The following is a 19242-nucleotide window of genomic DNA, read 5'->3' on the forward strand; positions in this document are numbered from 1 at the left end:
CTGTGCTGAGACTTCTCAGCCCCAGAACAGACCAAGTCCTGGAGCCCGAGGCTGCTACAAACCTTTGGTTAGCCTATAAAGTCATTGAGGTTTGATCGTCTCACTGCCTCTTGCTGTTTCTGTCCTTTGGTGTGATAAATGAAGGGACTGGACTGGACAAGTCCTCTTTCCAAGACCAGCAGTGTCTTTTGGTGTGTCTGCTCCCCTCCCCACCCGGTGGCAACATCCTCACTCCCTGAAACAAACCATAAAAGACAGGCAGAAGCCAAGCCACTGCTTTAGTCTGAGAAGTTTATTGAAGAGGAGAACCACACCTCTTCCTCTCCCTGGAAGAGGAGCCCTGAGGGGGCAGCACTGGGCCTCGCCCTGTATGGGGCTGAGTGGGAATGGATGCCCCACCTCTTGTCTTAAGTTCAGGACCTGCAGCAGGAGCGGTCACACCACCTTGTTGATGATGACACCCAGTTCTTCGATCTCACACTGGACTTCATCGCCCTTCTGCAATGGAGTGGCCACCAGGTTGTCAGTCCTCAGTCTGACATGCACATCTACACATGCACAGGCCTGGGCCAAGTCTCAAGCCTGAGCTGAGCCTGCCAGGCCTCTGGGTCCTTCTCCCTTTGCTCCTTTTAGTCAACCTACCTTGAGAAAGACAGGTGGTTTCCTGAATACACCAACACCTGGGGGCGTCCCCGTCAGGATGATGTCCCCAGGGTAAAGGGTGACGAACCTGGGGCAAAAGGGCCAGGTGAGACCAGGGGCCGAGGTGCCACAGCCAAGGATGGAGGGCACAGCTCAGCTGCAGGTGGCTGTCTGGGGCAGGGCTTCATCCCACTTACTGGGAGACCCAGGCTATCAGCTCTTCTGTCTTAAACACCATCTGATTGGTGTTGCTGCTCTGCACCACCTCCCCGTTCACCCGGCAGCAGATCTTTAAGTTGTGTGGATCTGAAACACATAAAACACCACCTTGGAACTCCTGTTTTTCCTCAACCCCACCTGCCAGTGGTGACTTGGGTGAGTTAAGGAGATGTGTCCCAGACCCTCCAGGGAGAGGGAAAAAAATGGACATCTGTGCACAGTAAAGGCTGACAATTGCAGATACAAAGGCTCAGCATCTGTAATGCAAAAGGGGAACAGCATGAGCAGGGCAGGGCACAGCTCACCAGTGTCCTAGCTAACCACACTTAACTTTTGTTTTACACACAAACACACTCTCTTAGAGCAGCTGGAACACAGTCTAACTTCACTGTTGACTGACTGCACAAGGTGGTGTGAGGCTAAACCCCCCAGATATCCCCTAACCCAAATGGCCATGTTCTGCCCTCTGCACTGCCGTCTTTCCTCCTGAGTCCTGGTGCCCTTGCTAGTGGTAGCCAGTGCTACTCTAGTCATAGTGGCTGGGCAAGATCCTGTTGGTCCTATCTCCCCAACAGGAAAATGCATGGGCTTTGTGACAGCCATTCTCTGATGCTCAAGGGCCAGCTTTGCTTCCTTCCAACCTCAAGACTTTCCCAGATGGTGGCAGCTAGAGGAAGCCTGACCGCTCATGAGGAGAGCACCGTTTTCTGTAATTCATTTGATGAACGCGGATTCACCACCTCTGTGGCAGTGGTCCTCTAGGGCGTGAGGGGATATGGAAGGAGGACCACTGAGAACTTGTGGCCCAGGTTGAGACTTGCTCTCTAAGGAATCCGTGAAAGGCAGCTGGGGAGGGGGCTCCACATTGAGCTGTCCCCACACTCCTACTTCCTCAGCGCTGCTATTCTGTGCTCTATCTGAGCAGAGCAGGAAGAGCCATCATGGGGGTTGTCAGAAACCTACCTGCTACACTGTCCTTGGTCACCAAGGCAGGGCCCAGGGGGCAGAAGGTGTCAAAGGTTTTTCCCAGCAGCCACTGCTTTCCATTGCGCATTTGCCAGTCACGAGCACTTACGTCATGTGCCACAGTGAAGCCAGCCACATAAGCCATGGCATCTGTGGCCTATGGGGTCAGGGGATTTGGCCAGATTGGAGGTTAGATCACATGACACCAACCCCTATAACAAAGCCTTTATCCCACGCTAGTAGCCAGAGCTCACCAAAGGTGCCATGTGAGGAACGAGGCAGATGCCCTACCCGACCACTTCCCAAGGCCAGGAACCTCAGTGGCCCTTCAACCTCACCTTGATGTGCTTGCCTTTCTTTCCAATGACCACAGCCAGCTCCACTTCCCAGTCCACTTCCTGTAGAGTGGGAAAGGAGCAGTAAACCGCCTGGCCCTGGGGCCTGTTCCAGTGCTGAGGGGCTGCACGCAATGTCTTGGGGTCTGGGCCCCTACCAGTGGGGTCAGTTGCTGGCCCACAAGAAGAATCAGAAAGAACTAGAGTGGAAGGGGATGTGACTTGGACAACAGCAGACAGCACTCCTGAATGCAGGCACAGTTCCCATGGTGACTAGAGGAGCAACACCAGTCGGGGCTGAATCTAAAAGTCACTCGTGATACTTCCAAAAAGGATGGATAACAAGTAGTAATAGCGAATCCTACGAAGTGCCAGGCACCATTCTAGTGCTTTAATGTATCTCACTTAAATGATAAAAAGATCAACATGCTAAAATAAATGTGGGCAAAAGGATTGAATAAACAATTCACAAAAAATACACAGGCCACAGGAAATGAAACATACTCAGTGTGACTCAGTGGTTGAGTGTCAACCCATGAACTAGGAGATCACGGTTCCATTCCCGACAGGGCACAGGCCTGGGTACCAAGCTCAATCCCCAGCAGGGGGCGTGCATGAGGCAGCCAGTCAATGACTCATCATTGATGTTTCTCCCTCTCTCTGAAATCAATAAAAACATTTAAAAAAAACAACATACTCAGCCTTTCCCATTTAGCAAAGTGCTACAAAAAAGATATAACCTTTTAAACTGGCTGCTCTTTGAATGGTCCAGAGCTGCTATGAGGACACCTGACACTGACCTTGGTCTCTAATATTGCACCCCACTAGAAAGAACCAGGTTTCCTGGGGAAATGGCTAATTCCAGGTCCAATATAGTACAAGTCATCTTGTACATCTGTGCTATCTTGGACAGAAAGCAAGCAAGTGCTCAAAAAGTGATGGGGATAGGGACCAACTTGAAGCCTCCCCCACAAACTAAGGTCATTTGCATATCAAAAAAGCTTTAAATGATAAATTACATGTCGGATAGAAATAAAAATCAGGAATTCAGTGATACTAAGAGTAAAGAAAAAGGCAGCTTTTGTTCACGGGATGTCAGCTAATAAAGAATAGAAGGCATGATAGAAAAATCTCATTTTTCTAACCCCCAGTGCAATAATGGAGTCAAGTAAGGATGACCAGGGAATCCCCGGATGAAAACTGTGGGTAAGATAGTCCCATGGTGTCAACTGCAGGTTACTTTGGGACGCAGTGTAAGGATACAACACATCTGTGCTATAGACTTAATGTGTCCCTCCAAATTCACATCTTGAAACCTACCTCTTTAATATGATGGTATTAGGAGGTGGGACGTTTGGGAGGTGATTATCGTGAGGGTGGAGCCCCGATGAATATAATTAGCGCCCTTATAAAAGAGACCCCAGAAACCTCCCTGGCCCCTTCTACCATGTGAGAACACAGGGAAAGACATCATCTAGGAACCAGGAACTGGCCTTCCTAGGCACCAAATTTATTAGCGCCTTGATCTTGCACTTCCAGCCTCCAGAACCGTGAAAAATAAATGTCTTGTTTATAAGCCATCCGGTCTATTTTGTTATAGCAGCCTGAATGGACTGAGACACTTGTGTAGAATTCTTGACAAAAATGTTTAACCTGGATCGGATCTCATTATGAGGACACAACCAGACAAATCCAGACTGGGGATATGCTATGAGACAGCTTGCCTGGACTCTTCCAATAGTCAGTGTTCTGATGGAAAATGGCATCAGGCTGTTGGTCAGAGACCAGACATCATCAAAGTATGGCCTGTGGGTAAATTCAGCTTGCTGCCTGTTTCTGTAGATAAAGCTCTCCTGAAACACAGCTACATTCATTCATTCCTATATCAGCCATGGATGCTTGAACACTACGGTGGCAAAGCTGAATTGTTGCAACAGACATTATCTGGCATTCAAACTCTATTTACTAACTAGCCCTTTGAGAAAAAGTACATAGATTCCTGTGGATCTATAAATTACAGACCCTAAAGAGATATAACCAAATACAATGTGTAGCCTTGTTTCATCCTGGGTCAACAAAAGCAAGACAGTACCCAAGTTGAAAGTCATCTCCCAGTTGGACTACATATTAGAGATTATTCACATTAGTTTTCTTGGTTGTGATGGTATTATGGTCATGTAGGACATTGCCCTTTTGTTTTTGTTTGCTTTTTTTGTTAATCCTCACCTGAGGGTATTTTTTCCACTGACTCTTTTATAGTGAAAGGGACGGAGAGAGAAAGGGAAGGAGGGAGGGGGAGAGAGAGAAACATCAATGTGAGAGACACACATTGGTTGCCTCCCACATGAGTCTGACCCAGGCCGGGGATCAAGCCTGCAACCGAGGTACGCACCCTTGATCAGGAATTGAACTCGAGACCCATTGGTGCGTGGGTTGATGCTCTAACTACTGAGCCACACTGACCAGGGCAAGACATTGTCCTTATTCTTAGAAGGGGCGTGCTGAATTTTATAACTGTCTACAATGAAGGTATATTACTTTTGTAACCCAAATAGGAATGGAAATGTCTCTCTTCTATTTTTCTTTTCCTGAGGCCAGTCTTATAACTGTATAATCCCCTGTAGTTTCTGTTTAATGCACTACTAAGCAACAGATGACTCCTGTAGGCTGGGTGCCTCATGCTCCTGTGATGGGTCCCAGTGACTCAAGAGGGCCGTGGGAGGCACCGACCTGACTTTCAGGTGGGAGGACCACCTCATCGTAGGGCCCCACAATGGAGCTGGCAAACTTGCTGAAGATGATGGGCTCCTTGGGCACGCGCACGTTCTGTTCCTTGCAGTGGTCCACATAATTCATGCCCACACACACCACCTTGTCTGGCCGTGTGACTGGAGCCAGGAAGGTCACTTCTGACCGTGGTAGGACTGGCAACTGGGCAGCCAGGGCTCTGCAGAGACCAGAGCAGGAGAGAGGAGCTGGTTTGGAGGTGAGCAGTCCTGGGGCACGCTGGGGAGATCCTACAGCAGCTGCAAGATTTGCTGTTTATATTTTTTAGATCTATCAACCATCAGAGTCAGCGTGAAAATCAAGGCCAGCTACTGTCCTTTGACGTCAGAGCATTGTTTAATATTTATCCAGTGTGGATTTCCATTCCCCCATCGGGTAATACACATCCATGTGAAGGACTCTGGAAGGTGCAGATGGGAGGGGCTGGGAAGGTCTTCGTTCCACCCTTTCTCCAGCCTAGGAGACACACTATGTCCTGCGCTGCTCTTCACAGCTACTCTATTCGTATCCTCTCGTCATTTTATACAAATGATAGCACACTATATACACCTTGTTAAAAATATAGATATGTTTTAAAGATCTCACCATAACAGTTTATTATGGCTATGTACTACTACACTGTAGAAACACACTCAATTCCCTCTTGAGGGATATGGAAGTAGGTTCCAATCTTGGGAGAACATGAAGTTTGGGAAACATACTCTTACCAACACTGTGTGCTGTCAAACATTTGTATTTTTCCAGTTTAATAGGTAAAATGATATCTCAAAGTCGTCTTTACTCTTCATCAATACCTTTAGACCAAATGCCACAGGGCTCCTGGCTTTAGGGACTTCCCCATCTAATCTAGTCCAAACCCAAGAATCGTCTTTAAGAAAACCTCCATGCAGTCCTCTATCCCCTAGGAAGCCAATCACTCTCCCAGCTTCTCAAGATGCTACTTAGGACCCCAGGTCCCACACCCCTCGGAAAGGCAGCAACTTCAGCCCCAGGGAAGGCAGTGTGATGGAGTTTTGTGGCCTTGGATAATCACCCTCCCTGGCATCAGTTCCCCCTCTATAAACTGAGGCTGCTGTCGTATAAGATTTCTAAGCCTCTTCAGCAAGAGAACAGGCGAGAAAGGAAAGCTGAGGCTGCCCTGCTCCCTTGCAAGAGAGCTACCCGCTGGTTCCGTTTTCCAGGGCAAGGAGGGGGTAGGAGGAGGGAGAAGGAGAGCAGGGCAGCCACCACAGGGTGATGCTGCCTGCTGATTTACCTTCTTGCCACTGAGAGAGTGGACTCTCCCTGCTCCAGGAACTCTATCATGGTCTTGGGGAGTGTGGGGTCAAAGGCATTGAGGTTGATGACCCCTCCACCATTCCCTGACTCCAGGCCCAGGTGAGGTCCCATCAGGTGGGGTGCCTGGAACTGCACCAGTCTCATGTCTCTGGAGGGTTGAGAGGGCCACCGCTGAGCCTGCAGCAGAGCCGTGAGCAACCTTCTTCTACCAAGGAACAGCATCAGACTCTATGGAGAAAAAAGTGGGTCATAGGGTACAGAGAGAGCTGGGAGCCGTCATCAGGATCCCAAAGTTCCTCGAGCTGCAGCCCCAGTCCCTTGGAGTTCCAGCCCAAGGTTCCTGGCACACCGCGTGGAAGTGGTCTGAATTTATAAGTTATTTCATCCTGCTACACTTCATAAAGTGGTTTTTTTGCTCAGTTCAATGCACATAATGAAATCTTTCAGGAGGAGTGACTACTTCATGTCAGGCCCTAAGCTAGGTGCCAGGGACTCCAGCGTTCCTTCAGCCAGCGTTCCTTTCAGCCACTGTATCTGGCACTAGTAAGGCGCTGGGCAAACAGTGTAGCTCAGACATATTCATCCCTGCCATCCTGCTCACAAGGAAGACTGATGTTAGCAACTGATGCTATAAGGTTCAGCAATGGGACTTTTGCTGTGACGATCAAGTTTCCTGCAAGTGTGACCAAGGCAGTGTGACAAAGTGGAGTTTTGTGGCCTTGGATAATCACCCTCCTAGGGCCTCAGTTCCCCCCTCTATAAACTGAGGCTGCTGTCCTATAAGATTTCTAAGGCTCTTCAGTAAGAGAACAGGTCTGAAGGGAAAGCTGAGGCTACCCTGCTACCTTGCAAAAGAGCTACCTGCTGGTTTGGTTACCCAGGGAAGGGATTTGTCTAGTTTCTTGAGGAAGTGATGCTGAGGTGGGTTGGGCTAAGATGAGCAGGACTAAGGGTTAGATAAGAGTGGGGCCCATCATAGGCAAATGACCATTGGGAAACTGACTTCACACCTGCCACAAGCAATTCTTTACATGACAATTTGATCCTGTTACCCTCCTACATATTAAAATGCTTTCCACTGCTCACATTACCAAGCTACAATCCCCCTGTTCCAGCCTTCTAGGAGCAGCTCCTAGCTGCCTCTCCAGACAGTAAATTTAATTTTTCCTGCTGGAGCACAGGCTGCCTGCGGGAAGAGGCTGCAGAAAAAGGGCCGAGCCTAGGCCTGACAAGCATCACCAGGCTGTCTCCTCTCTGGGTTCTGGGGCTTTGCCTGTCTCTTTCATGTGGAGTCCACTGTGCCTGGCACACAGAGGCTCTCAGTTATTCTGTTGAATGAACAAATGCCTGAAGCAGGGGCTTGACTTCTTGCTACTTGGGAAAGCTTGGTGATTGTTAACCTTGGGAGGCGTGTCTGTGCCTTCCCTCTTCAAATCACCTAGAAGGTATCAACAGGGCTCAGACCCTGTTTCAAGTTCCAGGCTTCACTCAAAGACAACTCCCTTTCCTTTGTTTTGTTTCTAAGACTGGCCTCCAAACAGTGTCTCCCCGACCTGGTTCCTTGCTTTTAAAAACAGCCCTTTATGCTCGGGCACGCGGAGGTAGTCCCAGGTTCCTGGCCCTCACCCTGATGATTCACTTGGCCTTGTTCAGTTAGAGATACAGTAGGCCCAGGTAACCATCTAGCCACTGTGCTGGCCGATGAGTTTGACCAGAAAAACAGAGGCTTCAAGGCTCCTGCCCTCCTGTCTTACACAGCCAACCACGCCACTGATAAAGGCTGTTCTAGCCAAAGTGCCCCCGCTAAAATATATACAACAGTAACCACTTCCACTGAATGCTAGGTCTCATTTAAGTGCTTTATCCACAATGTCTGATTTATTCAGATCATTGTGGAAGGTAGCTATTGTTAGTCTCATTTTACAGATGAAAACAACTAAGGCTCTGAGAGGTTAAGGGATTTCCCATGTTCCCAAGGAGGGGAAAGAGCTGGGCCTTGAATCCAAGCCCAGGTGACATTTAAGTTCTTGGTTCAGAAGCCAGGTGGTGTGCAAACAAGATAATCTAGCTTTAGCCCATGCTTCCAAGGGCACTTTAGCCCAGAAGATTGTGTGAGAAGCAGGGTCCTCCAACAGGAGATCCTCTAGAGGCCCAGACACCCCGCCTGCTCTCAACCATGCTCAAGGAAACTTGGTCACCTGCTGGCTGCCGCCTCAGGGATACGGCCAGTTGGTCACCTGCTCTCCAAGATAACCCCAGGCCACACTGACTGACTGTGCCCTTCCCACGTGGGCCCCATTTTACAGAAAGGGGCACTGAGGTCTCAAGAAGAGCCATCACCAGCCAAGGTACCACTCGGAAAGCGGCCGCGGCGCATGCGCGGTTCCCCCTTGGCGGCAGAGCCCGAGCGAGCTCGATCCCCTGAGAAACGAAGCAGCGACGTGCGGCACCCAAGCATCGCAGCCTGGGGACGCGTGTGCACCTGGGACGGCGTCCCACCGCCCGTCCACACGCGCGGCACCTTGGCCAGTCCCTCGGTTTCCCTACGTGCTGGGCTCGGTCCCTGCACTCAGTGGGCGCTCGCAAGAGCCGTCCAGGTGGTCCGAGCGGCCGGGGCCTGAGGTCCAGCCCTACCCCTTGGCGGAGGCCTCGCGCGGGGGCTGCCCCCACGCCGGCCCGAACGCGACCTACCTGGCCCGGCGGTCGGGAGTGCGCCTCGCGCTGTCAGACCAGGCTGGCGGGGCGGGGGTCTGGGGCTGCGGGCGTCGGGAGCCCGGTGTCACGTCCCCAGGCCGCGACCTTTCGGGGGAATCAGAGCAGCCTCGCGCGCCGCGGCTTCTCTAATAATACGTCAGCAGAGGCGGCGCTTCCTGGTGACGTCCAGGGCGACGGCCAATAGCAGGGCGCCTGGCCCCGCCCCTGGGTGCCGGGGCCCCGCCCCTCGGTGTCGGATCCTCGGGGGCAGGTGCAACCACTCCCGCGCCCAGAGCGCCGGGAAAGCGAGCGCCCCCTGGCGCCTGCGCCCTGGCGCCGCGCTCCGCTGCTCCGTGCGGTCCCTGCCTCTGAGCCGGGCCGCGTTTTATTCGCTGGGCAAATGCAATAGAAGAAACCAAATTATAGCGCGCTGGTTGACAAAGGCACGTCTCTGGCATATTATTGAGCAGAAGAGGGATGATCGCACGCATTCTGAGGCTAGAAGTGCTTTGCGCAAGATGATGCAGGCAATGAGGAGGGGGAACCCCGATTTTTGACCCCAGGTCCAGCCTTTTACACCCTCCGCCGCAGCACTATGTTGGGCTCAGGACAGGGTAGTGGGAGGCATAATCTCCAGCCTCAGAGGACAGGCGTTCTCCTGGAGAGGTGGTTTTAATTAGGCAGGCAGTTACAGCCCAAACTCTCCAGGCCTCTGGCAAATGACGACCTATAAAGAGGCTCTAGGCAAGAGGTCCAAGATTTAATCAAGGACCAGATTATCAAGGGCTTCACTTGTCCCAGGAAGGAGTCTGAGTCTTATCCAGCACAGGGGAGGCCACTGGGAGGTCCTCACAGGGGATGCCATGGTTAGACTTGCATTTGAGTAGTTTTACGCTGGTCATGCCTCCAAGAAAGGTGTCTAGATGAGAGTGGTGAAATGAGAGCCATGGTGGCTTGGTGTGCAGTGGAGATGATGAGAGGGCAGAGATGTTCAGGAGGTAGAGCTGACAGTCATCAATGATGACAGGAGGGGCGAGAGACAGGGGAGGAGATGCAAGGCTGCCTCCTAGGTCTCTGGCCTGGTAGATGGCAGTGCCAGTCATGGAAACAAGTTCTGGGGGGACAGCAGTTCTGTGGGGAGGAGGAGCTCAGTTTTGGATGGGTTGTAGTTAATGTGCCTGTGGGACATTCAAGGGGGTACTGTAGAGTGGGCAGTTGGAGCTTGGCGCTCTAGTCTGGCTTCCAGATCGAGAGAGGTCAGCATAAAGATAGGAATGAAACTTGCGGGAGTGAGTGTGAACAAGGGGAATGTACTAGAGAGCCTGGCGTAAACTGAGAGAATGGAGGCAAGCACTGAGCAGGCAGGCCCTCTAAGAGCTGAGGCGGCTTCCTGAAGCCCGCAGAGGAAATGATCAGGAAACGGCGGAAGCCCAAGAGAAAGGCACTTGGTTTCACTGAAGCGCCAGCCTGAGGCACTGAGAGACACTGAGAAATGGGTTCTCCACTCGTGAGAACCGATGCAAAGGAGCCTTGAGGGTTTCACAATCTTAGTTGGCTGGCAGTTAGCTGGCAGTTGGCAGTCAGGGACTGACTGACTGCCTGCTCTTTAGGGCCTTATTTTTAGTTTCTGGATGTTTTACTGTATTTGGTGATTTTTCAAAATGGGGGGAAAGCACTGCCTGGCTTCATTAACAAAGCTCCAGGGAACAGGATACAGCCAGAACTACTCAGGAAAGGAAAGTGGATGGAAGAAGGCCAGGCTGCATAGTGTGGGGGTGGGTGCCCAGAAGGAGGTGCCCTACAGTGCAGGCCACATGTTTCAAACAGACTTTGACCCTGGTACCTCCCGAGCTAGCCCGTGACCCAGGAAGCTCACCCTGGGCTGTCTGCTCCACAGCAGCGGCTCCTTCCCTGCAACCTTTAGTTCAGCAGCATTACTGACCACTCCCTTCCCTATGTGCCCGCTGCAGGGCCCTCCCAGGCCCCAGGGGTGAACACCTAGGGCTCCTGCTGGCAAGAGGCCCACAGTCTGGAAGGGGAGACAGCCCTGGACATGTTGGTCCATCCCCCTTCCCTCAGGGCTCACTGACGTCTGGAAAGCATGTTCCACCCCACAGCTGAGCTTGACATTAGGGGCTGAAGCATTGAGAAATTTTCAGCTAGCTTTGGGTGGAATGTTGAGGGTGGGGGATCCTATGAGTGGCTCGTATAAGTGAAGAATCTAGAGACTGGGAGGGGCTTGCTTAAGGTACAGTTTAGTTTTGAGCTCAAAGGCTAAACCCTGCCTCCCGCCCCCTCTGCCTCACTTTCTTTGTCTCCATCCCACAGCCAGCCCTTCTTCTGCTCTGGCTTCATTCCCATGGCTCCCCCAGTGACAAAATGGCAGCCCCAGCCCCAGGACTCACTTCCATGAAGCTTTAGATGGCGAGGGAGCAGAGCCTTTTCCAGCATTACTGGCTTGGGCCTCCCTTGGCCTCCATGGCTCCCAGTGCTCACCCTCAACCAATCACTCTGACCAGGGAAGACCATGTACCCACGGGTATAGGGCTGGCCTTGGTCACAGACTTTCTGGATAGAGAGGGGGAGGGATCCCCAGGGAGCCTGGCGGCTACTGCCAGAGGAGGGAAGTGCTAGAGAGACAACTGGCTGGTGTCCAATCAGCTGGCCTTCCTCAGTGCCCCCCATGAGATGACATGAGAGAGAAGCTCCTGAGAGCCTTTGTTGCTGGGGGAATGGAACGGCCCATCTCAGGCAGGGGGGGTGGGGTAGACATAGATCCTGCATGCACAGGACAGTTTGGTAATTTTCAAAGCGAGCTGAGCAGAGGGGGCCCTGTGCCTGGGTCCAGGTGTGAGAGCAAAGATAAGGCTGGGGCAGGTGAGTTAGAGGGTAGTTGGAGTTTCCTGGTCAAGGAAAAGACAGAACAAATGGTACCCAGCAGACAGCAGAGGGCCCAGTTCCAACACGGATGGCCCTTGGCAGTCAGGGGAGCAGTTAGGGGGAGTTTGTGGGTTGGACAGTCTCCTGACTGGGGCCACCAGCACCCAAGAGAAGGCTGCACGTAGGTGCCTGCTGACATGGAGCCTGAATACCTTCCAGGGTCATACTAGGCCTCCTGTCAGGCCCACTCCCATTACCCTGCCCTTTCTCTGGGTGGAGAATTTCTTCCAGATCCCTTCATCTTGGCCCTAGGTAGGCACAGGATAACTCCCTGCCATGCTGGCTCTGGTACCGGCCATAGGCACCCTCCCTATATTGGACCCCACCTATATCCCACTCTCCTCTCCAGTCCTGGGACCCGGCTGAGCTCACTCTGCAGGCAGCTGGAGTGTGCACGTTCCCTTTACCACCAGCTGGTTCGGACAGTCCACGCGATTGTCGCTGACTCAGGCGAAAGCAGACGTGTTGTTTTCAGTGGAAGGAGCAACATGACTCCTGGATACTCCAAATCATTGGAAACTAAAGTGCCTATTTTTTAATGTTAAACCTTGCATTTCTGGGATAAACCCAAATCTTTCATGATATGTTACAAATATCATGAATACATAACTTACATTGTTGAAATGAGATGACTAATATTCTGATTTTTACATCTTTGTTTATAGTTGAGAATATCCTGTAATATTTCTTTTTTATCCTATCCAGGATTGATTTTTTTAAAAAAAATCCTGGTAATACCAGTCTTTTTTTTCCTTTTATACTCACTCGAGAATGTGTTTATAGATTTTTTTTTTTTTTTTTTTGAGAAAGAGAAAAAGGAAGAGAGAGAGGGAGAAACACCGATTGGTTGCCTCCCATACTGGGGGTCAAACCCACAACCCAGGTACGTGCCCTGACCGGAACGGAACCTGCAAACTTTTGGTGCTCCAAAAGTTGGAATGATGCTCCAACCAACTGAGACACCTGGCCAGGGTGGTAATACCAGTCTTTAAAATGAGTTTGGGAGTGTTCCCTTCCTTTTCTCCTACACCAAGACCCAGAGAGAGAGAGAGAGAGGGAGAGAGAGAGAGAGGGAGGGAGGGAGGGAGGGAGGTACTTGTCCAAGGCCGCATAAGTTTGTGGCCCAGATCAGGACTGCGGTCTCCTGATCCTGGGCCCAGGGGTCCTTCTAGACCCCTCACTGTCATTCAGCTACACAGAGGCCACAGCCCAGCCACCCCCCCTCTGTACCGAGTGTCCGGATCAGGAAAGTGCTGAGTGGATGAGTGGGAAACACACGTACAAATGGATGGCTGGATGGCTGGTGGATAGATGGATGGTGGTTGGTGGATGGATGGATGATAGATGGACTTTTCCTGCTTTGAGCTCTTGGCCCATCATGAAGGAGGTGGTTCAGTGCCCACACCCAGCCTGGAGCCACAGTCCTGGGTCAAGTCCTGACTCTTTAATGGCTGAGAGGTCTTAACACCTTTCAGCTCAGCTTCCCCATCCTGCCCATCAGGCTGTGGCCAGGGTGAACGGGCTCCGCAGAGTGGCCGGCCGATGGCAAATGCAGGCCATTCCATCCCAGACAGCAAAGTCAGCGGCTCCCTTGCTGGGACTGTGCCAAGGCCCTCAAGCTCAGGTGGGGTGGAACTTTCAGTGTGTGTGGTGGTGGAAGGGGGTCCTGTCATCTGCCCTCCTGGCTATTGCTGAGATGCCCATTAGTCAAAGCCGGTGACCCATGGAGGTTTGGGTCTACGTCACTGTGGAGATGATGTCACATGGACTGGGTTCTGGCCCTTCAAGCACTACCAACCCCCAGAACCTACCTCTCTTCTATCCCCAAGTTGGGGGGCCTCCTTTCCACTCCTCTCCCCAGGTGTTCATGTCTTGCCACTCCCCTGGCATAACCCTTCCTGAGTTTACACTTTTGAAAATAAAAAGCAGGAAAGGAAGACATCTTCAGGCAAATTTTGTTTCTGTGCTGTGACCTGCACCCTCCAGCCAAGGGGACAGAAATGACTTCCTGGAACCGGTAAAGAGAAATGATCTGGGAACAAGATATAAATGGCACCTCAAGAAGGTACTGTGCCTGCTGGCTCTGTGTGGAGGCTGCAGGGCTGGCATTTCTCATAAAGGCTTCCAACTACAGCCATCACTTCCCAACTCTGCCTTCAGTGACATCACATTGGGAGCTTGAAATCCAGCATGGAAATCGGCAAGTGCTACAATTCGGGGCTCGTTAAACACTTACCAGCATAGCACTGGGCAGGAGCCAAGGATAACAGCAGAGATAGGAGGGGCCAGATCGAAACTCACAGTCAGGATAAAGCCAAGGAGTCCCTCTCCTTTGTCAAGTTTATTTTATTAAAATATACAGGACTGAATATTGGTGGGCGCTGAGAACAGGAACCACCCTCCCAGGCCGTGCCCAAAGGAGACGCTTCTGCCATGCAGACATGCGGCTGGTCCAAATCCCAGCGTGGGAGACAGGCCTCTCCTGGCTGGAAGATAGCCAGTCTGGCGGAGGCCAAGGGGGAGAGGGGAATGGTGGTGACCCTCCCTTATGGCCTGGGCCCCTGAGAAGCAGAGATACACCAGCTGAGAGGATTGGGCTGGGGGCTAGATAGAAGATCCCTGAGCCAGGGAAAGCTGATGCCCTCCTGGAGGAAGGGAGGGACCCCCCCAGTCAGACTGGAGGTGGGGTGTCAGTGCAACTCCAAGGGGCGGACCACCTGTGGGTGCCAAGGAGTCCCCATGGCTGAATCAGACCAGTCTCCACGGCCTCTGCCATCTCATCTGTCTTTGCAGGGACCTGCTCACCCTGGGGCCAGGCTGAGCAGAAATGGGATGGCAGCCGATGGAATGTATATTTGGGAATGTTCCTCAGAAGGTCCAGTCATCTCTCCGTCTCCTGGAGGTTCCTGTGGACCTCCCATAGACCTCAGGCCCCTCAGTCCTAACTGCTCTCTTTGGCCTCAGGTGGACATCGGTCCCATCCCCAGAGCAGAATCCAGCTAAGCAGAGTCCCAGGTTTGTGCTTTTGAATGTTGGTGAGTTGGGCTGGGGATGGGCTTTGAGCCCCCATTGCTCTGAGGCCCAGAACTGGCCCCAGGTTCCCTTCCCTGGGCCACTTGTATCAGGGCTACTGGGACAGGCCTCAGCCCACCAAGAAGGCCTTGTCTCTGAAAAGCAGTGTCGTCAACTCCTCTCGTGGGCTCAACCTGAGCTCTGGGGGTGCTTGTGCTTTTTGTATGGGGTTGAGGTGAGCCTGTGGGGAGGGCTGGCAACACTGCTTCAGGACCCCAACCAGAAGGGGGGCTCAACCAAACCGCTGTGCCAAGAGAGACAGAGGCTGAGGGACGGAGGGACGGAGAGGCCCTTCCCAGGCTTGCTCACCACCTTGGCTCCTGGGCTGCCAGTGACCTCTTCTGGGGACCTACGAAGACTTGACTTGGGGGGAACAGTTTAGCGGCTGAGGGGTGGGGGCACCCTCACCACTGCGTCCCCACTGAGCCAGGCCTGAGCAAGTAAAGGGGGCTTCTCCCACCCGGTGGAGTCAGCAGTCCCCTCACACTGTCCGCCAGGAAACCCAGCCCTGAGCTTCAAGGGCCCCTTCCCGGGAGGAAGGGCAGCAGGGCCGGGGCCCCCATCACTGGGGTGGAGCTCACCCAGGAAGCCTCTCCGGGAAGCAGCGGGCTCTGCCTCCACCACTTCTTCCCTAGTCCCACACCTTTGTCCCCACTGTTTCTCCAGGGTTCTGTGGCGAGGGGTATCCTGGGGGTTGGTCAGGGCTTGGAATGGGTGGGGGCCAGGAGGACCAGAGCCTGGCTCATGGGTGGTAGGAAAGAAGGGCAGCAGGAGGGAGGGGTGACTGGGCACACACAGGAGGGGCCTTTGCTCCAGAGAGTGGACCCTCCTCTGCAGGGCAGATGAGCACTTTCCTGCTCACAACCAGTGGTCGGTGGCCTGTGGCCTGTAGACTCTGCTCTCCCGTCAGCCCACCCCAGAAGCAGCTGCACCCCCTGGCCTGGGACTGGGCTGGCTGGGGGTGTGGGGCTCATATGACCTGGACCTAGCTCCCAACCAGATGCAGCGCGCCCCCCCCCCAACCTTGGTCCCCTTTGCCAGCCTGGAGGAATGGTGAGCACACACGTTTGTGCACATGTGTGTGTGTGTGTCTGGAGCAAACTGTTCACTTTTTGCAAATATATTAGAAAAAAGTTTCTCATGGAGGCTGTTCCTGGCAGGATTGAGGTGGTGGCAGTGGCCACTTGGGGATCCCCCGTGTGTCCTAGATGACGTTCTCGAACAGCTGCATGGAGCTCATGATGTTCTCGTCCTGTGTGGAGAGGGGTCAAGGGGCTGGGTCAGACCCAGGTGGACAGGGCAGGGCGGTGCCCACCGCTGGCCACCTTGAGCAGATTCTGGTCAGGGACCCGAACCTCCACAGGGACCGCTCTGTGTCCCTGGGCTAGAAGGAGCTGGTCAGGCAAAGCTTGTCTTCGGCCCTAAGGCCTAACTGCAGCCTGTCTGGGAAGGGCTAGCTCACTGAAGGACAAACCTCCCTGGCCGGAGGCCAAGGGCAATGGAGAGGTCACTCTGGGAGCGAGGCAAGTGGCAGAAGTCCAGTGCCCTTCCTCCCCCACCCCCAAGGGTGCTCTGCAGAGGAGGGTCAGCAAAGCTGGGGAGGCTCCAGGTGCCTGTCCCCCAGGGCGACCCTGCCCAAGGGCCACACTGCCTCATCGCCCCCTGGCTGGCCCCACATCTGGACCCTCTAATTCAAAGCTCGGAAGGGCAAGGCATCTGCCCACACAGGCCATGGCTGGCAGGAGCGGGCGGGGAGGGGATGGGTTTAGATAAAAGAGTGAAAGTGGAGCTTGGAAGTGGGGAGCGGCCTGAGGACTGGTGGGGGCAGGACAGTGAGTGTTCTCAACTCCCGAGGACACCTACCTTCTGACAGGTCTCCAGAAACTCATCAATGGTCACTACCCCGTCCCGATTCCGGTCCATTTTCTGCAACCCAAGCCACACTCTTGGTGAGTCTTTGTCTCACCAGGGACAGTCCCTGTCCCTGGCCTGAGGACATGGCACTGGGTGGGCCTCCTCCACCCCAACCTGTCCCCTACACTGGATCTGGGGCCACATAAAGTGCACTCCTCAGCCCCTCCCACCCCACAGCTGACCTCTCCCCAGTCTGCCCTCCAGCCCCAGCTGCTTCTGACAGCCTCCGGGGCTTATACTTTCCAGAATTCGCCCTGATAGGCAAGCAGGACAGATGGAGCAACTGAGGCACAAGAGGGCCACATGTCCCATGGACACAGAGAAGTCACCCCAACACCACTCCTCTTGCAGTTTCCCTGGAGGAGCTGGGGGAGCTCTTGGAAGGCACCCAACACTGGCCAAGATGTCAGCTGCCTTGGAGTCCATGAGCCCCAGCCTGCCCTGCGCCGAGGTTCAGCTGCTCGGGGATGCCCATTTAACCTCCTTGCGGAGGGGGAGACTCAGAGACGGGAGTGGCTTGCCCAGGGTGCCCTGAACAGGAGCCCCTTCCTTTTCCAGCCACCCTTCCCCTACATCCAGGCTGGAGCGCTCACCTGAAAGAACCTCTCCACGTGCTCCAGAGGCGCGTCCTCCCGCAGGAGGGGATAGGTGTGCCGGCCCATCATGTCATAGATGGACTTCATGATGGCCAGCATCTCCTGGAGGGGGCCGAGGGGCTGGCATGAGCCTAGCTGCAAGGATAGGGAGGGTGCAAGGGCCGGAGGGGAGGGGGCTGCATCCAGGGGTGGAGGGCCCCTCAAGGGCAGGTATGAGTGAGTGGGAGGAGCCCCCATCGCTCTGTCCAGTGACAGCTCTGACCCCCCAAGGGAAGTTGGAGATAGATTTTTGTCTCCAAAATTTGAAACCGTAGCAACTATTTCATATACAATAAAATGTTTGAGCCAAAAGAACCCGACTGTGGCCCCGTGTGGGGAGGGCCCCCCCACTCCCCCTTGATTGGTGGGAGCTAAGGCCAGCCCCACTCTAGGCTTCTCCACCTGTGTCTCCCCCAGGCCCTTCTGTAAGAAGGGATGATCCCAGGACACTTGATGAACTGGATGGAGACTCGTGATGGGCACACAGCCCCACGCTCCCTGCACTGAGGGGTCCAGGGCTGAGAGCCCAGGAGGGTCGGAGAGCTCCCGGTGGCTGTCCCCCACCTGGCCGCTGGGTGGGGAGGGGAGGGGAGCCAGAACGCCTGGGCAGCAGCAGTGGGGGGAGGCAGGGCGGACGGGACACGCCCCCGTGCCCCGTACCTCTTTGGTGATGTAGCCATCCTTGTTGATGTCGTAGAGGTTAAAGGCCCACTTGAGCTTCTCCTGGACAGTTCCTCGCAGGAGGAGAGAGAGGCCAACCACAAAGTCCTGGGAGGGAGGGCGGGTGAGAAGGGACAGTCTGACTCCAGACTCTTTCCAGTTCGCTGCGTGGCTTCCACTGAATTCACAGCTCTAGAGGTGAGGTGCTCCCATTGCAGAGCAACCATCAGGTTGACACAGTGTATGGATATGTGCATATATGTGAGCGTGTGCATGTGCCTGTGTGTGCATACATGTGCATGCCTGTGTGAGTGCGTGTGCACGTGTGCATGTGTGAGTGCATATGTGCATGCGTGCATGCATGTGTGACAGTGCATGTGAGTGCATGTATGTGTGTGTGGCGGGAATGACATGGTGGCTGATACCAATCTCAAGTAGACATTCGAACATATGGGGTCTCAGGCCATACTGCATTCTATGATGGGGGTGTCCTTTCATGAAGGAGGTGTCTTACTTGTAGTTTACCAGTATCTGCCTGTCCGGGTGCTGGAAAAGTTCCAGCTTCAAACACTAAGCTAACAGCACTCAATTCTGGGTCAGGACAAACCTCTGCGTGTGCTGGATACTGATTACTATTGTGACAAGGCGGGATGTTCCAACGGTTTCTGCATGGAAACGTCAACCGTTGTTACAACAGCTGGAGGGACACAAGTCTTTGCCACCATGCCCGAAAGCCTGCAGGCTGCGCCTCCCTGCCTCGCGGGTCTCCCCACGGTGTTCTGGAGGAGGGGGTGCAGAGAAGGCCTGTCCCAGGAAGGCGGAGGGTGGCAGACTATGGAGGGACAGTGCTGTACACCACGGGCTTAGTCCCCACTCAAATTTTATACTTTCTGGATCTGAGGAAGCCTGTGTCACAAAAGAGAAAACCCAAGGGAAACAGAGCAAAGCAATTTGGAAGAGACAAAAATTATTACAGGAGGAAAAAAACCTTAAAAACGATTAGATTTGGAGACTGAAAATCTGACATTCCTAAAATAAGAATAGGAAGCTGTTAAAAAGGAATAATTAAGTACCAGAAAGAGCTCTTGGGAATTAAAAAT

The 19242-nt window shown here is 53.4% G+C and overlaps 2 protein-coding genes across 3 annotated transcripts in view; both read right to left on the reverse strand.

The window, feature by feature from the left end:
• Positions 1-281: 281 nt before the first annotated feature.
• Positions 282-9046, reverse strand: LOC107534526 (oxaloacetate tautomerase FAHD2A, mitochondrial). The gene is made up of 8 exons (XM_016209651.2): positions 8919-9046; positions 6205-6455; positions 4893-5109; positions 2166-2225; positions 1825-1984; positions 840-948; positions 643-730; positions 282-498 (listed from the first exon to the last, which is right to left on the reverse strand). Exons 2-8 carry the CDS (start codon positions 6447-6449, stop codon positions 436-438), a joined length of 942 nt encoding a protein of 313 aa, XP_016065137.2. The 5' UTR covers positions 6450-6455; positions 8919-9046; the 3' UTR covers positions 282-435.
• A 7091-nt stretch (positions 9047-16137) lies between these two features.
• Positions 16138-19242, reverse strand: part of KCNIP3 (potassium voltage-gated channel interacting protein 3) — a 47877-nt gene continuing 44772 nt past the window's right edge. For both annotated transcript variants that reach the window (XM_016209632.2, XM_087823874.1), the window contains exons 5-8: positions 18143-18250; positions 17441-17545; positions 16797-16859; positions 16138-16185 (exon numbers count right to left, since the gene is read on the reverse strand). In XM_016209632.2, the coding sequence (XP_016065118.2) occupies positions 16138-16185; positions 16797-16859; positions 17441-17545; positions 18143-18250 (324 nt within the window). The remainder of the gene's footprint in view (positions 16186-16796; positions 16860-17440; positions 17546-18142; positions 18251-19242) is intronic.

The sequence above is a fragment of the Miniopterus natalensis genome, chromosome 13 (assembly GCF_054644295.1).
Source record: "Miniopterus natalensis isolate mMinNat1 chromosome 13, mMinNat1.hap1, whole genome shotgun sequence".
Lineage (NCBI taxonomy): Eukaryota > Metazoa > Chordata > Mammalia > Chiroptera > Miniopteridae > Miniopterus > Miniopterus natalensis.

What these genes read in the sequence shown, in the direction of transcription:
- LOC107534526 (XM_016209651.2), bottom strand. Translation starts at nt 6,449, where the DNA reads ATGCTGTTCCTTGGTAGAAGAAGGTTGCTCACGGCTCTGCTGCAGGCT. An exon ending in TCCTCCCACCTGAAAGTCAG is followed by an intron (nt 2,226 to 4,892) that starts GTCGGTGCCTCC and finishes CCCACTCTACAG; the next exon opens with GAAGTGGACTGGGAAGTGGA. An exon ending in AGAAAGGCAAGCACATCAAG is followed by an intron (nt 1,985 to 2,165) that starts GTGAGGTTGAAG and finishes CTGACCCCATAG; the next exon opens with GCCACAGATGCCATGGCTTA.